The sequence below is a fragment of the Eutrigla gurnardus genome (assembly GCF_963514095.1).
Source record: "Eutrigla gurnardus genome assembly, chromosome: 9".
In the NCBI taxonomy this organism is placed as follows: domain Eukaryota; kingdom Metazoa; phylum Chordata; class Actinopteri; order Perciformes; family Triglidae; genus Eutrigla; species Eutrigla gurnardus.
In genome coordinates this window covers 6,949,874-6,974,237 of record NC_139923.1, presented here as the reverse complement: position 1 = coordinate 6,974,237, position 24,364 = coordinate 6,949,874, and the positions used below count along the sequence as shown (strand labels likewise).

Genomic DNA, 24,364 nt, shown 5'->3' with positions numbered 1-24,364 from the left:
ATTCATCTCCAGACAAATATTTACCCCTGGTGGTTTTTATTTCCCTCAATCTAAAGCCAAGAAAGAGAAGGTATGTTACATTATTTATGTGTGATTTTTAAATAGAAACAAATCTTTCTTCAAATTCAATAGATTTCAATATTTCCATCTTTTTATGACACACAAATGTATCACCTTTTTTCTCATAAGAATATACTATTTTTCTTGTAAAAAACTTGAAAGCTTTCATGTAATAAAGCGTCACTTATCTTTCTTCTTATCATGTGTAAGTCATGTTTGAGTGAGGGAAGAATGCACAGAGACGGAAATTATTAATAATTGAGTTCTACTTCATGCTCGGGTTGAGAGACGGCAAGATGCTGCTAATATTGAGTATGTGGATGATAATGGATGATAAGCACGGGTACACTCGGAAGGATTTAAAATGCATGGGGCTGTACAGAGCCACCTCTCACTGAGGGAACAGAAATAGTGTATTGTTATTACAAGGAAGCTTTCTTGTTATGATGCGTCATTATTCTCATAGATCTCAGTCACAAACAGATCATGGTTTTATGCCTTTAAAACTGCATTTACATTTTCTAATTCTTCTTTAAAATATGCAATATTCCTTTCAAATGTGCTACACCAAGGCTATATGGTGAATTTTAAATCATTTCTTTAATATGTAATGCCAATAATTGATGTCCACATGTGTTCGACCACGTGAAAGCAGGCGGGAGTGGAAAGAAAAAAATCTGTAATTCGGAATCGTCGATCCTGGTTTTGACTTCAAGGTCAAGATCAATTATTGAAAATCGTGACACTCAAATGTGATAGGGCTATATTTTGTAGTAATATGAAAATATATTGTTAAAATAACGTACTCAACAGTGAATCCCATTCTTTTGATACCTTCTGATCTGTCTTTTCCAAACGACACCAGAGACACACCTGCAGAATAAGATCCAGTCTAATACAGCAGCCATTTGATAGAGCCCACACGTGAAGCTTATAACACACCTGGAAGGCGTTGTGAAGTGCTAGTGATTTGAATTGGATCATATTTTAAGGTGTTTTTGTGATTTGGTCCTTTCCTGAATGTATGATTGCAGGGGGGAGTGAAAAAACACAAAGAGGCAAGAGGTGGAACAGGGAAGTGGGCATTTCAACCATTTCCTCCACGGCCCACACACAGACACAAAGACTCACCCTTGTAATAGAACAGACAGAAATCAGCCAAGACGAACCACTTCCTCTTCCAGAGACGCATCCCAGAGCTGTCCTGCAGACAGGAGGATAAAGAGTGTGAGTAAGTAGTGAATGAATGGAGGAGAGTGAAAGTAGCACAGATGAGAGCAGACAATAAGAACGAGTAGAGATGATGAGAAAGGGTAGCGAGGACATACAGGAGGGAAACAGAGAGGAAACGTGAGGTGATTAGGAGCAGAGATAAAGAGAGGGAGGAGAGGAGCCATCGTTTGTCCTCGTCCACTGGCTCGACAATCTCGCCACGGCTGCTTTGTCTTTTATGTTCTCTGGCTGAAGACGCAGCGTTTGAAGAGGAGCTGCAGAAGGAATGTAATCACAGCAAACACAGATACACACTCCTTCTTCTTCTTCTCTGGAGCGCCGTGCGCCCGACTAAATGACTTGCTGTGTATTTGTGATAGTGTGTGCCTGTGTGTGTAGTTAGTGTGTGTAAATGCATGTGTATATTAATGTGCATGCGTGTGCCTTCCTGCCTGTGATTAAAGTATAATTGTCTTGTAGCGATGCCAAGCCTTTTTCAGTGGGACGAGGCCAAGTACAGATATTTTAAGTAGTACTTCAAATAATACAACAGCAGGTGCTCTATATTGCCAAACAGAAAGATATAAATCAAGAAAAAAATTAAAGTAGGCCACTGGAGGATGCGATGCTGGAACTCATCCCGCTAGCCTTGTATTAGAGACGAGGACGTCTCAAGGTTAAATTAGATAATAAAGTAACAACATTCTATTTAAGGCAGTATTTCAATAAGAGTGTTCTTACTGTGTTCTTCTGTTGAGGCACCCTACAAACTGAACTCCAGTTGCACAATGCCTGAAATTAGTTTTTCATGATACATCCCATGTAAGTCATTGCTCTCTGGTTCCAGCATCACAATGTGAGGATTTCTCTATTTTATATCACTGTAAACTGAATATTTTAGGATTTTGGACTGAGACGGGAATGAAGAAAAATTATTTGATTTATTGAGACCATTGACACTGTAGATAATAATTGGTTAACACCCTTGTTCAATAAATGAAGGCAACTCTTGACATTATAATATAGATGATTTGGTTTTTAATGCACCCGGGACTCCCTGTAAAGCAGTAGGGATGTGGAATGGATTGTCTTGGTGAAATGAAATTAATTAAAAGACATTTACAGTATAACACCCTTCCGCTTTCAACTGGAAACCTAAATCTGCCATATTGATGCTTTTTTCCTATATTTGTGGTTATCTTTGTGCAAATTGAGCACCATCCTCCGCACCAGAGTAAGCTTTATTTTATTTTATTAGTATTAGCATTCATCTTTTTTGTGTTTCTATTGTGTTATCTATTGTGTTTTATCTTGTTGTGCAGCACTTTGGAAACTCTGTGTTTGTTAAAACCGTGCTATTTAAATAAATTGGATTGGATTGCCAGCCAGGATTCCTGGAGTTTAACAGCTTGCCTGCGGCGGCTGTCCTACAGGTGTCACACCAGACCAGTGCACCCCGTCAGGTGGGTGGTGGGAGCTTACCTTAGCCATCAGAAAACACTGTTTTGCATGGAAAGGTAATGGGGCTGTGCGTGTTTCCTGACCTGTTTGTACAGCCATCCTCGGACCACCACTGGGACGTTGGGATTCCTTCTGATGGCTTGCTCTCTTTTCCCAAAGCTGTGCACCTTGCCACTGGACCGGGATCCCTGAAACACACGAGCATAGAAGGTTTCAATGTAAGGACTCATGACCAAAGGCCTCAGTGGTGGCTGATATTCAACAATTGTATGGACTGCATATGTTCAGTACACTAAGGGATGATCATTTAGCTACTTAGCTAGCTGTTGTGTGTTACGTTGCAATCTCGTTAGAGAGCAACGTAACACAAGAGCATTTATTTTCTGTTTCCAAAAAATACCCGAACCAAAAGTGAGAGGGACAACCCTTGGAAACAGGTTGTCTGTGTCTCATCGGACCTTTCTCACACACACACACACACACACACACACCATTATTATCTCTTTTGTGGGACCTTTTACTTCCCCAGTTATTTCATAATTACAGTCATTATTTTACTACAGCCAATTTTCCACTAGACGTCCATGAGAGTGCCAGCCTTCGTTGCCATGACATTTGTCCAAAATTGACAAAGCCTCTACAGACTATCAGGTTGGGAAAGTGGGCTTGTGACCTACAGGTCGCTGGTTCGACTGACACAGACATCTGCTGGAAAGTCTGCCCAGTCAACATGAACGTTTAGCATCAAAGAGTGAGGAAATAACTCCCAAATGCTTTTCAGTGTCAGCAGTAACAGACTGCAATAAGCTGCCCCAAGATGGGAAATGATCCAAGCGTGTGCATTGAAAGACCAGCATTACTGATAAGGCTGCCTAACCCTAACCTTTAACCTTAACCATTTACTGCAGAGATCTTCAACGGGAATGATCCGATCCCAAACTTTATTTCTTACAAAAATGTAAATATGTCCAAGAATACACATTAACATGAATACAACCTATAATAAGCAAATATAAATATTCCTATTTATTCAATGTTATGAGGTGAAATTGTGATGTAGAAATGCCAATATAGAATTACAATACGAATCTGTCAACAATAACTATTTTATTTTTTACAAAATACTTGTATACCTGGTAATATAGGCTGCACGACACATCATTACTGACCGTTTTTTTTTAAACAACACAATGTTATAGGATATGTAATAGGGGTCCCTCCACCGCGTCACTATCAGCCAAGGGGCCCTTGGCCTGAAAAACGCTACTGCATAAAGAATTCAAGTGTTGTGATGAAAATGTTGCCCCCAAAAAGTTTGGTTTCATTAAACACTGAAGCTCCTTGTCCAACTGTCTGTGAACTTTGAATAAAGCACAAACTCATTCACCAAATAAACTGAAATTATGAACAAACAGGATTTTAATGAGAGGCCCCTCGACAACAATGAATGTTCATTCAGAATATTAAAACAGCAGCAAACACATATTTGCAAGTGGATTAATGTCTTCCTGAGGAGGAATAAAGCTGCTCTCCCTCTGTGTGTGTTGGTGTCTGAGCTTCTCTGTGCTTGGTTGACATACCTGGACCGCCTGTGTGTTAGCATGCTCCACCCGCTAGCTGCTCATACAGCGGTTCCAGCTGCTCATGCCGGGTTCCCTCCCAGGTAAACACTGTAACTCCGTCAGCACCGCTGCTGTGGTTTACACAGTGCTGTTACGCTGTTCCTGCAGAGAGCCATGGTGGAGGCAATAATCCCTACTGAGTACTGGAAAAGTGACACTACGTCACGTATGCTAAGCAGCGACAGCGGCCTCTGCTCATGAAAGTGGTAATTAGAGGATTCTGGCACAATCATTACTGTTGATGTCTGAGCTGAAGGGGAGCGGAGCGAAACACCATTAAAGGCCAACAAACTTCTAAATAAGACTGACTGAGATGAAAGGAAGCTCGTCTTCTAACTGTAGTTTTACTGTTGTGACATCACTGCCATGCATGCAGCTGATTTGATACTGAGACCAAATACTGAAGCCAAATCAGAGAGCAAAAAAACTCACACACATCACAGAGAAACCAGCCAAGGGATTTGAATATCAATGAGTGATTGAAAAGTTATTCTTCAAATAGTTTTACTGAGAGAAGTTTGCAACAATATGGAATGGGTTGCATTTTAAGAACAGTGCGGAAAAAATAGTAAGCCAAAAGAAAATGTATTAAAAATAAAGGCCATAAATAATGAAAATAAATAAATTATTAAATGAATTAAAGACAAAACAAACTAAAATAAAGGAGACAAATGAAGAATTGGAATTCTAGGAATCACGTATCTACCTAACCCCCTCCTGTCTCACTGTCACCTACCCGTCTCACTCACGGGTTCATTAGAGAACTAGAGCAGACGTAGTCCAGGCTGCAGCTCAGGAACCTGTAAGGTGTGATGTGAGGGGTTTCCTCATCACCTCGTACTGTGGGAGTCTGCCCTTTAAGATGAAGCTCATCCCTTCAACGTGTCACAGACGGTGAGATGGCACAGCCACATCATGAAGGTTGGACAGCCGTGGTCATACAGACAAACGCTTTTTAGATGGCCAGACTACATTTAATTATTATAAAATGGTAACTGATGTATTGATCTCACTGGCTTGTCTACGATTTCCTTCCCGATCTTTTAGGCAGCCACGAGGGCGAGAACTAACAATTATTTCTCTTATCAATTAATTGGCTGATTATTTTTATGGATTGGTCATAGTTATAGCTCATTCTGTACCATGTCAAAGAGTCATACCAAAAACAGCTGAAATGATATTGGAAGGAACTATCTGCCCCGCCCAGATCTATTAGCGGTCTATAACTCTTTGGTTCCGGCGCGTTAACATATCATTCTGACATCTGTGTGAATGTACAACATCTGTGGCTCATCTGACGGCAATTCATCTTTCATTACACACATTAAAGAAATGCATGGACGTTGGTTCCCTCTCTCTCTCTCTCTCTCTCAGCAAACCATGACTTGCACACACAAACACATTATTATTGTGTGTGTGTCTGTGTGTGTGTGTGTATGTGTGTGTGCATGCTCATAGTATAAGCCAGAAAACATACTTATATACCACACACACACACACACACACACACTGTTATTATAATTTAAGATATTTGGTGTGACGGCTGCTTGAGTGTGTGTGTGTGTGTGTGTGTGGACTGGCAGCAGCACTGGGAGGCGTCCACAGCGGGAATACAGCGAATACTCGCTAATTAGAGGGAAGCTGGTTGACCAAGCATGATGCAAAGACGGTGAGCGGCTCCAATATTGTTACATTGGGGTCCCTTATCTTTAAATAAGCAGAATGTGTATGTCCATGCATGCTCAGTGTGTGTGTGTGTGTGTGTGTGTGTGAGATGCGGTGGTCTATTTTTAGGCTGAGGGTAATTTTGTGGAAAAAGCGTTGGTCCCTGCTGCAACCTGGCACTCTGTCTTGTAGGTGAGCAACTCAGGGTGCAGAGCAGCTATTTGTCACATTAATGGCACTCAGTCAGACAAGCTAAAAGCCTAGAGAGACCAGTCTAGAACCCGGAGGCTGCCGGTTCAAGTCTCCAGCGCGACGACGCTTGTCTCGGACGCCGAGGTAATTAAAGAAGAGAAATGTGGTTGAGGTATGTCTACACTACACACATAATCCCAACCTGTTGAACTCCAGTTAGCAGCATCTGTGTAGCTGCACAAGGCAGCTTGGGTTACTTTATAGTGCTAAACTATCCATCCATCCGTATCAGTGTTCTTGTGTTTCTGTGTCTTATATGTTGACACCAAGGATCATGTTGGAAATAAGTGTCATCCCTTTAACATGTTAAACTTTGGATTATGTTTCTGTCCCAAAATAAAGTCCAAAAATCAATCAAACAAACAACTAGTCAGTTGTGACTATTTTCTGACCTTTTACAGACTCACTGGTAAATTGTGAACTAGAATGACCACCTTGCATTGTCTGCCTTCGCTAATCATTCAAGGTGTAGTTTACCTCCATGTCTGTTTCAAAATGTCATCACTTTTTCTGTTTTATAAATTCACATATTCATACATTCATAATTAACATATGGATTATTAAGTTAGGCCTGTGAGGTCACAGTGACCTTGGCCATTGACCACGAGAATCTAATCATCTTGAGTGAAGCTTATTTACCACAGCCTACCTAGCTCTCAGTGGTGGACTGGTCACCTGGTACACCGGGACAAATCCCAGTTGTGTTGCATGTCCCAGTTACCCGTGTGCTTGTAATCGCTAGTGTTGTGGCTTTAAACACTGGAACAGTGGATACACTGTTCCACACATCGCACAACCCGCGATGTGACTCGTTTCCAGTCATAATTTGATCATTTCTGTCAAAAAACATCTGGAAGGTCTAGAAGAGCCCCGTGATTGAGTTATTTTATCCCTCATCAAGTTAGCATTGGGCCAAACCAGAAGTAAGCCAGCTCGGGAAACATAGGATAACGATTCATTGTGGTATCTGCCGGTTTTCATGCTCAAAGTGGCACTTTATGTTAAAGAGTGAGAAGAAAGCTATTCTCAAGTATTGAGGCCGGGAACTGACGGGGTGTGGAGATAAAGCAGCATACATTCTTGAACGTAAACCGAGAAATGACAGGAACTCCTAAATGACTTTTGTAGTTGTACGGACTGGTTATGAACACAACATCACTAAATATGCATCTAGCATCGGAGAACGCAAGGGCTCAAAGAAGAATTGTGGCATTACTCGTGGGAAAAAAATGGGCTGATGTCTGTCCCGGCGCTCCTCTCTGATGTTCTGTCAGAGGCGTAATAGACGTGACTTATTCAAAATGTGGATACATTTCTTGACGCCGGTGTGCTGTGCAAGGGGGACGTGAATGACTCATCTGTCCTCCATTAGAGAGTTTTTCTTGTCAGAATGAGGCTTCTGTGCTATGTCCCTGCTGTTCGATGGCAGGGGTGATGAGCCGGAGCACCTGGGAGGGCTGCGGACAGGAAACACGCCACGTGGAAATGGGGACAGGCCGCCGTGATGGATGTGCTGTCATCTCTGCACCGCAGCCAATGACACATGTTCAATCTGAGCCCCGCGGCACCTGTTGATGGGCCAGGGTGAGATTTCACGCCGCTGTGGAGCTGTGTGCATGTGTGTGTGCATGTGAGCGAGTGAGTGAGTGAAAGAGAGTCTATATAGACTAAAAGACAGAAAAGTGACGAGGAGAAAGAGTGAGCAAAAAAAGGCAAACGGAAGAAATGGAAGAAGCCAGACTGAAAGAGAGGATTGGAACACAAAACCAGATCCGTTGCGTTTGCATTCAGAAGCTCAAACTGGAATTCTTCAACAAAATCCATCATTTTGGAGACAGCAGCACATTGCCTGAGCCAATGACAGCTTGAAGGAATGCATTAGCTGTATATTATGAATAATTCCCAAAAGGAGAGGCAAGAATCAAGATGGCGTACAATAGGGCTGAGTGATTTTATCGATTCTGCGATATAAATCGATATTTTGTTTCCACAGAAAGTATCGATTTTTTAGCCACGAGTATCGATACATTAAGTCCCATTCAAATCCCCCTGGCACTCTGCTCGCTGCGCCGAGAGACGGCCGCGCAGGATCGCGGCGCTTCGCGTCTGGTCTGAACTGCACTATCGGTTAACAAAGGCGCCGAAAGGAAGCGTGCTTCGTTCGCGGTGCTTCAGCGGCCGCCCGGTTAACGCCGGCATGACGCCAGGTTCACACCAGCTGCTGCAAAGCGTCACGGCCACGGAAATCACACATGATCCGCTGCCCCCCAGTTCAGACCAGACACGTATTTCTCCGCGACGGTCGACAAGCGCTTCTGCTCAGCTGTTATTCATTCAGAGCTATTTTTTTCATCGTGGGTAAGTAAATAACCTCATGAAATTAATAAACTGCATCGGCTCGGCCCACAGTGCTCAGCAGCAGAGAGGTGACGAGAGTAGAGCCGAGCTGTGTTGTGTAGTGGAGAGGGGCCAACACGCGCTATGCGTAATTGCGCACACACGCGCGATCCAGTGATGTTGCTAGGTACGCGTCCTGCGTCCCTGACGCATTAAAATCTGAAAGGACGCACTAAACTCACTATCCATGCGTCCCGGGGACGCACCTCATTTTTCCCATGAAAAACGATACATTGTGAACATTAAACAACTCGTGTTTAATCACAGTAACTGGCAAAAGAAACCTTGTTGTTAGCAGACTGGACAGCGCTGTTTCAACCCTCTGCGCATCTACTCGGCGCAGACGTGATCCCCTGTACAAAGTATCGCAACATGCTAATTTAGCCGCTATCAAAACAACTAGCCTGTCACCGCTGATTTAATTTCAACAATTAAAAATACGAACTTCATAGTAAATAAACCCACGTTTCCACTGCTCGATGCTGTGCTCATTCGTGTACACCAAAAACATATCTGCATCATTTCATTTTTCTCAAAAGACTTTCCACTGTGTTAGTTATGTTTCATTTTTGAGCTAATCAGGGATGTGATTCTTCCGGATAAATCCGGAAATCCGGCTTTTCGGCAAGGCACGGGTCATAATGACCGCTCACGCTGTCAACGGTTTTTGTGCCTCTGATTCATGTCTTCGTGTCACTCCGCAAGTAGTGCGCGTTGTCGCGGTGGAACTTCATTCAAAGCAGAGCAAACCAAAGTCTCCGCTGTGCTTCCCGACCACGGGCTAGAAGCTGAAGCAGGAGCGGTTAACTATGGAAATGAGGAGAACATGACTCGCCCTGCCTCGTCGGCATGCAAACAGTAATCAGGAGTAAATGCTAAACGTCAGTGATAGACTCGGGTGCTGAGCTCTCACCCAGCGCGTGTGGCCAAGCTTTCTCCCCCTTCTCCACCTCACATGAGATGGGGAGAGAAGTCCCCCCCTCCCAGGTGAGCTGCTTCTCCAAAATAAACCAATAGCGAAGCCCGTTAGAGGGCGTAGCACGTACGAAATAGAAGTAGAGTTAAACATCTATTTAGAGTACAAATTAATAAGAGTAATTATTGTAATGTAAACATTATCAAATTTGATCTTTTTTTTCTGCTTGCTGAGCCTGAACATTGATTACCATCTCCCAAAATGCAGTGGAAGACTGTAATAATAATAGATAATAAATAAACTACTATTAGGTGATTTCTGTCATCTTGTTTTGTCTTGTACAGGCTTTAGGGATGAGCTGGTCTTTTGTGCAATTTCTATATGCCTATTGTCTTTAACCTGCTGATACAATGCATTGGTAAATAATAAATATTTAAGTTAAACAAATCTTACAATTTTCTAGTAGTCCAGATTGATGCATTTAATTGTTAAAATTGACAACATTTTCTTCCAGGGGACCCCCCCTAGTTGTACCCAGTTTTCTCATTAATGTAATGTTCTACATTAATGTGAAACGATTCGGGGGGGGGGGGTATTTTCCTGCTTTTTTATTCTTTGCCGATCACATCCCTGGCTAATACAGTAGCTAAATACACTAAAAGTTTCACAGTGATTGACTCAGTTCATTTGATTTAGTTGATGTTCAGATGAGAAGATTTTGGTGACAATTCATTTATTGACTCTGTCATGGTGATGAAAATGTTTTGTTCATTTGTTAAAATCAGCACTTTTATTGAAATTTTATTTTGGTACTACAGACCATAGAGACACCATTTTGTTTTGATTTGAATTTTAGTAATTTATTTTGGTGCTATTTATGTTGCTACAAAAATGCTGTTTGATTTGAATGTCATATGTCATGCCACTGTGACAGTTGTTTTGCAATAAACTTTTCAGATTTGGAATTTTATTTGTTTAATTTCAGATACATTTTGAACATACATGTTCAATGAATATATCCGTTTATTATAACCATATCATACCACCATCAAAGGAGTTTAACACTCAATAAAATTTAAGAAATAGAATAATATAAGAAAGAATTCCTTTTTTTTTTAACTGGGGAGTCGGGACCCATTGAATTTCCCAGGGACCCACTCAACTCACCACCTGTGGGTCCCGGGGACTCATTACATTGAAAACCTATCAACATCACTGGCGATCGTCCTCTCAAATGCGGCTGCGTCTCTCCAGGTCACTGTGTGAGCGAAAGAAAAGCTCTGACTTGCTTGGGCAGACGTTGTTTGGTGTCACCCGCTGAAATTTAAATATCTAGCCCACCTTCAAAAAAAAGTACGCACAGTGCGTACAGGATTCCGGCTGGCGGCGCCACTGTGTGTGTGTCTGTGCTTTGTAAGTTACAGTTTGCACTTAAAAATATATATATATATATATATTATAAATGTAACTTATTTTCTCACCACATATTTGATTTATTTTGTCCAGCATTTGCAAGCTGGAGACTCTCTGTCCAGTCAGAGCCATATATTGTGTAATTGATTATTTCAGTTGATATTAATTCAATCCAAGTAAATGGAACACTCACAAGATGTCACCAAAATCACACTGTACCTTTTAAATCTTTCAGAAAATGATGTAAGTGTATCGAATTATATCGAATCGTATCGAATCGTATCGTTGACTGAATATCGTGATTTATATCGTATCGTGAGCTGAATATCGAATATCGTATTGTATCGTGAGATTAGTGTATCGCTACAGCCCTAGCGTACAAGTTGTCTAAAAAAGTGCTTAAAAAAAGAAATGAGGGAGATACCAAGCTCACTAGATGAAACGTCTGAAACAATGATTTTATGATGAAAGTACAGTCCTGTACCTCTTCCTGCAAGGCAGGCAGGTAGACAGGCAGTTCTAATTACCTGACATCTACATGGCTCTGAATCCTACTTTAATCAACCCGCCCCACCTCTCTCTCTCTCCATTAAGGACACATGTTGTCGTTCCTGCAGGCCTGTCATGGAGCCTGGTAACCGCAAAACCTCTGATCCCAAATTCATCATCATGAGTCATACATGTTAAATTATTCCACAGTTCAAGTCACTTTTTAGAAAGTGAAAGGCTAAATGCCTCAGGCATGACTTCCCGATGGACACAGCACACCTGCTAGCTTCAGGACAGAGTCTGGAGTCCTCAGGCTTGTCCTCTGGCTCATGACACAGGATGTTGTGCTGAACATTTCCACAACTGTTATTAGATCATTGGTCAATTTGACTTCACCCACCAAATAAATGATTGTCAACATAGAAGGCCTGTGCTGAACAGACTGCCTGCCTGTGCAGGCATCTACACTGTGTCTATTGGTTCCCCTTTCCTTCTGGAAGAAACCCAGAAGAGGAAGTGCCTGAAAGTCAGAAAGTCAGAGAAACTGGTTTCTGGGGTTCTCATAGCATCCAGAGGACACATTCAAAAGGCAAGAAGTGAAATACTAGACTTCTAAATGTGTTTTTTTAAACACAGGTGCAGCTTTTGACAACTAAATAAAGGTGCTAAAATCCAGAACCAAAGCATTGAGGGAAACGTGCATGCACAGCCAGACCGGCAAAGTAAACAGCACAGAGAAGCTGAGATTACAACACACACAGAGGGAGAGCAGCGTCGTTCTCTGCTCAGGATCAGTGGACCAAAACCTGCCAAAACGTTTCAATAACCTGAAACTGCTTTCAAAGAGCTTCAAGCTTGACTCAACATTCCATTTGATCATTCTCACGGCAGGGTAAAGCCATGATCATAGAGTAAAGACTGAAAGGGTTTCTAATAGAATAGTACTTTAGATACAATTTCATCCTAAATTGGACTGGGATTTGTAAAAACACGGCAGAATAAACTGCAAGTGTGAAAGAGAAACAAGCGAGCAACACTGTTTCATGTTTGTTTTCTACGGAAATTCAGTATTGATCTGTGAGAAACATACTTGTACAAGTACAGCCCCCACAATGCACCTGGTTGCACCAATTTACATCACACACAGGTACACACCCAGGGTTAGATGCATCTCTCCCCAACGGGGTCATCCACACTTAACAGGGTTGTCCTCAACAATGTCATGACAAGATTCTCACACACACACACACACACACACACACACACACACACACACACACACACACACACACACACACACACACACACACACACACACACACACACACACACACACACACACACACACACACACCTTGGAGGCAGAGGTGGTGTCCACAGTGGAGGAGGTGATGGCAGTGGAGGCCTCGCTGACGGTGGTGCTGGAGAGCTGCTCACCCAAGGACTTGGACATCATGGAAGCACCCTGCGGCCTGAACAAGAGCAGCACACAGACAGGAAGTGTAAACACACCTTCTTCAAATCTGGGTCAGTACAGTGTCTCACACATTTGGCTGTAAGGGGCCGGGCGGCTCGGCCTACACTGATATTTACGTTGATTCTGCTTGATTGAGAGAGAAAGCGAGAGCGAGAGAGATCAAATGTGGTCATTAAAGGTTCATGTGTGATTCTGAATTTGTTTCTATTTGTGTTTTGCAATTATCTGAGAAATCTCCGTTGACCTTTTGATTCTTTACAAGTCTGTAAAACATAAAAAACACAAAGTAACTAAGTAAGGTCAATTCTGGAAAATGTTTCTCAGGGCCGCGAGGCCAAGGACAGATTGTGTGTGAGTGTGTGTGTGTGTGTGTGTGTGTCTGTCTGACATGTCCTAAATCTTCTCCCTCTTTCCACTCAATGATTAAATTGTGTGTGTGTGTGTGTGTGTGTGTGTGTGTGTGTGTGTGTGTGTGTGTGTGTGTGTTAGATATATTTCCCTTTTCTGCCCTCAGGTTGGTGCAGACGTATTACCTTACATGGCCGTTTCACAATAGGAAGCTGATAAATATACCTACGAATCAGATTCGCAGCCCAAAAATAAAAGTGCACACAGCCGACGACGGCGTTCTGTGACTGTGTACTTGAAGAAGACAAACTAGCAGCACAGGATCTTAATCCCAAAGAAAGCTAGACCATACAAACACAAACACATGTTTTTGGAGTCATTTTGATGCTCTAAAAAGGATTTGCTAAACATTTGCCTTGCTTTTGCCTCTCTGTTTCACCTGATTCATTTGCACCAATGCAGGTGAGACTGATTCACAACCACTTGTGCTTCTTAAATGGACAGATTGATGTCCCTGAAGTTTAACTGACTTGGTGTTAAACTGTGGTGATTAAGTGTTCCCTTATGTTTACGGTATCTCACTGATGGTCCCGTTGACTAATGCTCATTATACCATACATGGAACATAATAACCCGTCACAAGGTTGTGACGGGTCCAGACTAGGGATGCAAACAATTAATCGATTAATTGTCGATAAGAAATTACTTGATTAAAATAAATTAATTGCAATCTTCCTTATGGCTCAGTAGTACTCAGTAGTACTGAGCCGGAGCTTGGGGAGATAAAAAGAAAAAGCAAGCAAGCCGGAGGAAACAGCTAGCAAGTGAGCGAGCAGCGTGGACTGGAGCAACAAACGGAGCCGGAGGAAAGCTTGGAGAGAGCAGAGACGTTGGAGAGGGAGGGAGGGAGGGAGAGGAGACTGGCTGCTGCAACCGTCACCACGCCGAAACTTGTGGACAAACCAGGGGTGCGACGTGCGATATAGCTGTACTTTAGCTTAAAAACAAATGAGCAAGGCAAGGCAGTTAACGCCGATGCAACACTGTGTAAACGGTGTTTAAAAACATGCATGGCTAACGGCGGAAACACCTCCGACTTAAAGGACAAGCACCCAGACCTGCACACTGAGCTCAGGGAACGACAGGTCATTTACTCATGAAGAAAAGCCACATTCAGTGCTAAAAGCAAGCGCCACCCCCTTCACTCTTAACAGAAGTAGCTCTGGAAGAAAAAAATAGGGCTGGTTTATTTATATTATTATATTTTATATTATATTATTGTATTTATATTTTCACAGTGATTTTAAAACTTTTTGCCATACATGTAGCCATGCTGATTTACAATAATCTGAAGTGGTTCCCTATTTTTTTTCCAGAGCTGTAAAATGCATACATGCATTATTTTAAAATGGTGTGTATTAGAAAAGCTTGTCTTTGTGGTATTTTATTTATTGATTAATATGTTATTGTTCTAAGATTTTCAATTAAAATCAAGTCAGTAATGACATTTTTTGCATTCTCTTTTTATTTGAAAAAGTATCGAAAAGTACCGAAATACATGTTGGTACCTGTACCGGTATCGTGACAACACTACTACAGACTCACGCCATCTCTGATACTAAGGACTGTGGATGAATGAGTCACTCAACATAAACTATTCAGGGATCAACGACAAAGCAATTTTCACAAGGGCAGATGTGTTTTGTTAAAACAGTACAATGGTTTGATGAGTCATGCTCTTTTATAAAAAACAAACAAACAGTGAAACAGGGAAATAAAACTTTCTGTTCTGGGTTTGAAGACGATTGGTTAATCTTGGACTGTTCCTCATGCGCACATTGATATGTTGCACAGTTCAAGGCAATAACCAACAAAACAGATTTGCTAAAAATATAAAAGGGCTAATTCATAGATGTTTAACGTTATATTTTAACAAACAAATGTCGCTCAGCAAAGTCCAGACTCTTCTCTGTTCTGGTCCTCAGTGGTGGAACGAACTCCCGACCAATGTCAGGACAGGAGAGTCATTTGCCATCTTCCGAAAAAGGCTCAAGACTCACCTGTTCAGACTTCACCTCGACTCTGCATAGCATGACACACTAACCCTTCCCGCCCAAGGTATGGTCTTAAGGTATGTTTTGCTGAACAGCTACCACTTTACTCAGATGAGGACCTAACATTTGTTTCTATTTTTTAGCTCTTAATTTATCGGCAATATGTTGTGGTTTCTTTCTTTTGACAAATGTACTTATTGTAAGTCGCTTTGGACAAAAGCGTCTGCTAAATGCCCTAAATGTAAATGTATATTTATCTATCTGTTAGGAGGAAGGCCGAAGCCGGGGAACCATCAGAACCTGAGCAGCAAACACCTTCTTCAAGATCCTGAAGACAAACTGGAGAAAACGACCAGCAGGGCGATTTACGTCACTGTATTTGCTAATTTAATGTCTGCCACCGAAAAAGAAGTGCTAAAGGTGCTATTGCATACAAAGTCAGTGCAAATAAAATTGAATGAAATGTGTTTTATAATGTTTTCTTTTTTTTTCAGCGAACTACACTTATCAGCACTGATTGGACATAAATGTGGTGAATTTTCCATCTAACACATCTTCTTGTCTGCGGTCTTTTCCGCTGCCTATTTAGCTTTTGCTCCACAGCAGTTTCTAGAAAGCAGACAAGCAGCACTCATCACAGTTCATGTTTTTAGACAGGCAGAGTGTTTGGGTTGGTTGCCAAGGACACGGGTAGAGTGTGGCATGAGGCTTTTAAGTTCATTACCAAACACGGCTCCACAGCTTCAACATCGACACAGTATTTCTCATGTTTGTTTATTTCACGGGTTTACTTTGGGTTTTGTATTTGGCTTCGGTTTGATTTAAATCACTGATGTGCAGCGTGTTCTTCTTTAGCAGTAACTTACCAATAATCAATCAATCTTTTCAATAATAATCAATCTTTTCTGATAAATAAGAACTTTCAGGAATACAGAGTCCATGTTAAGAGAAAGGTTTCGGATGATTGGATTAAATGCCCATGTAGTTGGGTATATTCTCTCTCTTTACCATGTGGCACACTGGGAAATGTAGTTTTCTATGTGTGGAGGGGTTCTGCCTGGTTCTCATCTCTGGCTGTGGCTTCATCTGCCAATGAGCTTCAGTCATACACAGATCGACATGCTACTGGACAAAGACCAGAATGTGTCTGTCAGTCACCGTACCATAGAAGCACGTCAACGCATCCACACATCACCTAAAATTACACAAATGTGAGTGTTTTTCTGCGTGGAGGGAGTTTTTCTTTTCTTCACGGCTGATGATGTACTCATCAGATTTTACAGTTATGACAAGATTTCCAACTGAAACCCAGCCACGGGGCACGAACCATCTCAAAACCCTGTCTCTAGTAACGGTGTGCTCAAAGGCCTCTCCACTACTGAGAAGCCCTTTCTTTCTTATCATTTATACAGTAAGTCATGTCACCTGGTAAGCAAACACCTCGGCATGCAGACTGTTTCTACAAACGTGTGAAAGAATGGGTCGCTCTCAGGAGCTCAGTGAATTCCAGCATGGTACTGTGATAGGATGCCACCTGTGCAACAAGTCCAGTCGTGACATTTCCTCACTCCTAAATATTCCACAGTCAACTGTCAGTGGGATTAGAACAAAGTGGAAGAGATTGGGAATAACAGCAACTCAGCCAAGAAGTGGTAGACCACGTAAAATGACGGAGCGGGGTCAGCGGATGCTGAGGCACATAGTGCACAGAGGTCACCAACTTTCTACAGTCAATCACTACAGACCTCCAAACTTCATGTGGCCTTCAGATTAACTCAAGAACAGTGTAGAGAGCTTCATGGAATGGGTTTCCATGGCAATCAGCTGCATCCAAGCCATACATCAGCAAGTGCAATGCAAAGCGTGGGATGCAGTGGTGTAAAGCACGCCGCCACTGGACTCTAGAGGAGTGGAGACGTTCTCTGGAGTGACCAATCACGCTTCTCCATCTGGCAGTCTGATGGACGAGTCTGGGTTTGGTGGTTGCCAGGACAACGGTACTTGTCTGACTGCATTGTGCCACGTGTAAAGTTTGGTGGAGGGGGATTATGGTGTGGGGTGTTTTTCAGGGGCTAGTCTTGGCTCCTTAGTTCCAGTGAAAGGAACTCTGAATGCTTCAGCATACCAAGAGATGTTGGACAATTCCATGCTCCCAACTTTGTGGAACAGTTTGGGGATGACCCCTTCCTGTTCCAACATGACTGTGCACCAGTGCACAAAGAAAGGTCCATAAAGACATGGAGGAGAGAGTTTGGTGTGGATGAACTTGACTGGCCTGCACAGAGTCCTGACCTCAACCAGATAGAACACCTTTGGGATGAATTAGAGTGGAGACTGAGAGCCAGGCCTTCCCTCCAACATCAGTGTGACCTCACAAATACACTTCTGGAAGAATGGTCAAAAAGTCCCATAAACACACTCCTAAACCTTGTGGAAAGCCTTCCAGAAGAGTTGAAGCTGTTATAGCTGCAAAGGGAGGGCCGACGTCATATTAAACCCTATGGATTAAGAATGGGATGTCAAGGCATGTGAGCGAATACTTTTGGCAATATATCTCAAAGTTACTGCATTGCTGTCTGATCCCTCTTCTCATTTGAATTTTTTTTTTCTTATTTTTCAATGTTGAACGTTTATTGTTTGTTTTTGTTCAGTTGATTATATTTTACCTCAAGTAGGTCTTGTTCTTTGCTTGTCGGATTTATACTGAATGAATTTCAAATTGCTGTTTATTTTTATCATAAAATATGTTTTTAACAGCTATCCTGAAAGCAACTAGCAACTTCATAGAAGATACTGTGGATCTAAAAAAGAGACTAAAGAATAATGAGAAAAAAAAACAGTTTACTGTGAAGGAGATCTGAATATTAGTATATCTAAAGCTTTGACTTTATAAAATACATGTGGCTTCCTTCCTCCTGAGGAAATCTGTGCATGATGACAGCGCTGTCATTACTGCTGTCATTGCTGCTGTCTCGCCGCGGTGAGACGGATGAGGCGTTCCACACTGGATGCTTTATTGTCAACGGGCTGACACCAAGCGGAGTGTGCATGTAAATCTGTCTGATTAGTTTCAGAAGGGAAAACACTGGCGGTGTGATGCATTCTTCCATTCGAGAATCCAACCTAATGACCTGGTAATATATTCCTCACAGCCCTATATCTTTTTCAAATAAATCCATACTGTTGGAGCTGTGCCGTTCCAGCAAACAGATTTGGCTCTAATTTGTTTGTTTTACAAATGTTTCTGGAATCAATCTACATGTTGGTCTCCTTCCACTTGTTTCCTGCTCCATCTTTGTCTATTTTTTTCTTTTTTCAATCTTATGATGAAGATTTTGTTTTGCCATCACCACATTTATTTCACCCTTCATATTACAGCCTGCACCGTAACACAGCCATCCGTTTCAGTACCAACATCCATCTACAGATGCAAATGTAAATCTCACAGACAGGCACTTGGCATTTTGTGCAACGCGAATGAACTGCCAACTGGCCAATAATAACTTTACTACCAAAACATTCTTCTTTTGGGAGACTTTTGTCATGTTATTCAGCTTCATCATATGCATATCCATTTGCAAAGAAGCATTTGGTTGGTTAGAAGAGGATGATGGGTAAGAAGTAGGGTTGGGTACCGACACTCGGTACAAGTACGTACTCGGGGCGAAAATCAACGGTAGTAACCACCCCGAAATACAATGTGAATTCCGGTGCCTCATTTCGGTATTACCAAATATGCAGCTGCGTAATCGCGCCCTCTGGTGTTCGCAGTTAAAAAAGGCAGCGGCAGTGCACACACCACCTTTTCCACCAACGCGAACCTAGTTCAAGAGCCGGGCCGGTGCCGTGCTGGTTCGCAATTGGTTCAACTAGCGAACCGTTCGAGAACCTGTTTGCGTTTCCACCGGCTAGAGAGCCCAGAGAGCCCAGAGAGCCACGTCATTACGTCACTGTATACGTCTGAGGTTTCCCCGCAGCGCTAATTTCAAGCATAGCAGACATGTCTCTTCAGAAAAAGTGTTTATTTTGGTAAATAATACAATAACAATAAAATACACAAAACACTAAAATCACAAACATTTTTAAAGTGTAGAACAGTGCGTGATCAATAGATCAGAGTGTTTGATGTTTAGTCATCTGCAGGTTGGACCTCCGTTCAATATCGCCGATGTCCGACAGCTCTACAAACACAGAGAACAGCGGTTTAATCACAGACGTGTCCACGGCGCTGCGAACACAGATGTTAAGTCACGTTGGTAGTTGGTAACGTTAAGTGAGCCAACGGCAGTCAGAAAGTGGCATGCTAACGTTGTTATTAGCAATATCACGCTAGCTGGCTAGCTAGCCGGTCAGCTTACATTACCCGAGGAAGCAAAGCCACTAGTTGCTGCTGTTACGAACGTAATCACTAGCTTGGTAAACTAAACAGAAATGTGTCGTTGGTTTGCAACGAGGTTAAACATTTTAAAAGTGAAACTTACCGGGAACAGTAACGTTAGTAAAACTCCGCAGCGGCGTATTTTCCCCCGTTGCCTCGAGCGTTAACACCGCCCCCAGCCCCTAACGTAAGCCGGGCCCAGTTCCAGCCCAGCAAGGAGTTGGGGCCGATCGCGAACCAGTTTTTCTGGCCCAGAGCCGGCTCTTTGTCTGTGGAAACAGGAAGAGCTGGTTCGCGATTGGGCACCGGCTCCGAACCGGCCCTCAAAATGCCTCGGTGGAAAAGGGGTATGAGAGGTCAGCTCAGGAATCAGGCCAGAGAGCCTAAGATGTCGAAACAAAAACGCTCTAAAGTGTGGCTATATTTTACCGTAACTTACGGAACATTTAAGTTAATATGTTGTTGTTGGTCAATTTGACCTAGGCCTTTGCCTCAGAAATAATGTGTTTTTTTGTTTTGTTTTATATTTGTATATGAAAGCTTTTAGATTAAAATATTGTTGGTCAATTTGTTCTTGACCTTTGCCTCAAAAATAAAAATAAAAAAAGGAATTTCATCATAAAAACTTGTTTTCTGTTCTTTTAAAGTACCGATTTAAATACCGTTTAGGAACCGGCACCGTTTTGAAAGTATCGATTTGGCACCGGTATCGAAATATACCCTTTCAATACCCAACCCTAGTAAGAAGTAGGTATGAAGGTAAAAGTGACTTAAGTGCAAGAGAAAAACAAGAAGGCTTGCAACCTAAAGAGGCAAGAAATCAAGCAGGCTGAGAGCAGTGATAGAGACTGGAATGGAAATGAGATGAAGTAAGACAGCCTTTGATTTCTTCAAAGAAATATTCAAAAACCAGACAAATTAGATTATTATTTTCTCTGCAGTGAAGCACACAAGGCTAAAGTCTTCTATCGGCAGTAACAGACTCTACTGGAAGTTATTATAGGGGTTCAACTTTCTTCAGTCAAGTGAACAAACTGATCAGGAAAAAGCTGCTGTTTCTTTGGAGATGCAATGTGTCCACTCTGTCACTCGGCTGGAGCAGTGTGACATCTCTCTTCTGCTTTCAGACAGTCTTATGTCATTGACTGATGACTTCTCACTTGGGGTGGGAATCTTTGGATGTCTCACAATTCAATTTGGATTCTTGAGGTCACAATTAGATTCAGAATTGATTTTTGTTTCAAAACGATTCGCGATTCATAATCAATTTTTTAATTAGTAACTGCTTCAGGATCTACTTCAGTCCTCTGTAAGCTATAATAAAGGTGGTGTGGCAAATTATGAGAGCATGAGATTATATGAGTAAATTGTTTTTAAGTTAAACTGATTACAATAATAAATACACAAAGGCATATGGTCTGTAATAGGTCTGTAGCCTCAGCGGGTCCCGCCCCCTATAGGCGGGTTGAAAACATGAGGAACTAGTGTTTCACCCCCTCTAACCAAAGAGCCTCCGATGACAACATGAAGATATTTGCGTTATCGGAGGCTCTTTTTCAGAATAGAAACACAGAGATCTCCATCTCTGGGGTAATGAGGGAATGATGCACGACCATTCAAAAACACTACCGGGTTTCTAACCATACAAAGCTTAATGCAAATGGGTGAACTATTCCTTTAAAGATGTAGATTGAATCATTGAGTAAATGAAACATTACATCAGTGGTTGCTGCAGACACAGAGATCTGCTCTCTGCTGACTTGAGTCTACCTGCTGGTTGCAGGACCACAACTAAGGCCTTCTCACCAGGCAACAAGCCTCTTTAATGGAACGGGACCAATTTAACTGAGAGGAAACAGTGACGAGGAAAGAGGAAACAGATGAAAGACGACATGGAGTAATTCCAGGGAGAGCACATAAAAGGAGACGGTCACACTCCAGTAAACATGTCAGTCTGTAGCTGTTCCACTGAGTGCTTTTATTATGAAAGAGGGTCCTAATCTCACTAGTGATTTATGGCGAGGATTGTATATTGTTGTGCATTATAAAATATATATACCACAAAACTATCATCTGAAATGTTACATGAGTTGATTCATGGTGTGTGTCACTGGACTGGACATCATTGCATTATGGCTTCGCCAGCCTCATTGGCATCCAATGTCGCCAACAGCAACATCAGACTGGGAGAGGAATTCATCCCCATCTGATGCCTCAAAGTAAGAACCTCCTCTTGTCTGATGAGTTTCTTCTTATTGTGGCACAATACTTTAAGTGCTCTGGTCAAAACTGATGCCAGTTACAGCATGCCGTTACACTGGACGACATCATTCAATACAACAACATACAGTGAGCTTCTGAAGCGTTGCATTTGTATTCCAGCTAAAAAGGCTTTAGAAGCTGTCATTTTAAAAAAAAATAATCTTTTCCTCATTCAGAGACTGATTAAATGCTGGATAAGTTCAACCCTCAGGGACCCTGGCAGACACACTGTGCTTTAGAGGCTGAAGAGGGCTCACTTCCCTCAGGCAAGGGAACCATGTATTGCACTCTTTAAAGTGCTCACCTTTAAAGAGTCTGCAAAGGATTTTCCCACTTTATGCTCATGAAATTTTGGGCATAACCACACTGATGTCTCAGTGTATTTGAATATTTCTGTCTTAGCTAACAGTCTTGGAAGTGAATCGGCACATTTGGAAAGCTGAGATTCCTGTGGATCCAATGAGTCCAACTGTATTCATGTGTGATGGTGTTAGCAGCCACTTCATGTCACGGTAGAAAGTAATAATAAACAATAAAGGGGGTTTCTGAGCAGTTTCCAGAACAGAAATGCTTGCCATCCAACTGCCGAAAAATCCAAATGTCAAGTCTTTGATACAAAATAACAGCATGATTTTTTTTTTTTGTGTTCCTCAAGGTCATGGAAATGTGATCATTTGGATGGAGTTTTGATCTTTTTTCATTGATTCTCGAGTGGGAAACATTTAAATTTACCAATACAGGTTAACATGTAATATACACAAATAATGAAAAAGGCCCAATGAGAAATTAAACATGCCAGTCTTTGAGCTGGGCACACAACAACAATGCAGAAGGGGAGCAGGTTTCATTGTTCAGAGCTGAGAGGTATCAGCAGCAGACGCATGACAACACTACTTTCTTTAGAAACCTTAATAAAAATGGTGAAAACTAAAGCAGCAGAGGTTTTGATATCCTGACTTCTGGTCTTTAGTAAAGGTCAGGCTTCCATAACGCACTTATAATAGAGACATGTTTACCCCTTTCATTTTGATGATTATTTATTAAGGAAAGATATGACACCCAGGTGTAAAAAGGACAGTGTAAAAAGGATATTGCCATGAAACTTCCCCAGTCCTTGTTTTTTACTTTATTGCAGGCATTTAGATTGCAAACCACCTGTTTTGTCACTTGTAACATTCATGTTGCTGCATTTATAATTGTTTTACTGTGGGAATGAAAGAACATAATCGTATATATACAAGGTTGTTAGTTCTGTGAGTTCTGTTAATTTTCTTTACCATTTAAATATTTAAGATTGTGATATATATTTTCTAAGTGTCACTCATTTAGTTTATAGCTTGAATGCTTACTATATTCCGATGATTTCCATTACGTTTGGTAAAGTTTGATCTGGGGATGTAAAACAAATGATCACATCGCTTGCAAATAATACCAATTTGCATTGTTCTGTTGCTATAATTACGCCTTTAATGTTGTCATCCAATCCAATCCAAATCATCCAGTTTCCAATTTGAATACTCACATTAAGACAAATATCTTTCCTTATTTGAAGTTTTCTGAAAATGTATGTTTAAAGTATGCATGAGGCGTCATCTTGTCAAATTTGAGCTAATTTGCATACATTTCCAAAAGAGAAATCTGTCTTTTTATCACTCCATAAATCTGAAAATACTGTCAAAATACTGTCAACAGTGAAAGAAAAACTATTTTCACCATGTTCTTAGCAATAACATGTTCTATAAATCAGGCTATGAATGATATATGAACATGCAGAGTGGAGGATGTAAGCTGCTGGAGATTTCTGGCTCAGAAAACATCCTTTAAATTATATGTCATGTAAAATGTCAGACATTTTAAAGACACTATAGGTGAATAAGGTTAATAGATTAAGTAATAGATATCACCATGATTCTTGAATTCTATGTTTAAATATGTAAATGAGGCATTATCTAACGCTAACTGTCATTTTTCGGGGTTTAATTCCTTCTAGCCTGAAAGAAGACGACGTGTTATTGAAGCAACAAAATCTCTCAGCAACCTTAGAATGCACTGGACTGCTGTTTAACCCAAAACAAACACAGTTCTTTGAATGAAAAAGCAAGAGGATTGTAAAATAAAAGCATCATACGCACAGCTCATAATATTAAATAAAAAAGGGAACAATGAACACAATGAAGTCTTTCAGTGAATGCAAACATGGCATTTTCCTTCTAATCTGATTGGAAATATATTCATTGAGACGTGAAGAAAATTCTGTGTGGTGAAGTAAAAAAGGAGGTAATTGATACTCAAGGACCAACACTTAAGACGGGCACTTTACCAGCCTGGGAGACACAGTAGGAGCCCAGACCTGAATGC

General features: G+C 41.5%; 1 protein-coding gene across 9 annotated transcripts in view; it reads right to left on the bottom strand.

The window, feature by feature from the left end:
- LOC311018119 (pleckstrin homology domain-containing family A member 7-like) overlaps positions 1–24,364 on the bottom strand; it is a 149,127-nt gene that overhangs the window by 33,035 nt on the left and 91,728 nt on the right. For all 9 annotated transcript variants that reach the window (XR_014597685.1, XR_014597686.1, XM_084016919.1 and 6 more), the window contains 3 exons: positions 12,842–12,959; positions 2,817–2,921; positions 1,192–1,264 (listed from right to left, as the gene is read on the bottom strand). Coding sequence is in view for 7 of the 9 variants with exons in the window: in XM_084016919.1 (XP_083873045.1) it covers positions 1,192–1,264; positions 2,817–2,921; positions 12,842–12,959 (296 nt within the window). In the remaining 2 variants the exon portion in view is untranslated. The remainder of the gene's footprint in view (positions 1–1,191; positions 1,265–2,816; positions 2,922–12,841; positions 12,960–24,364) is intronic.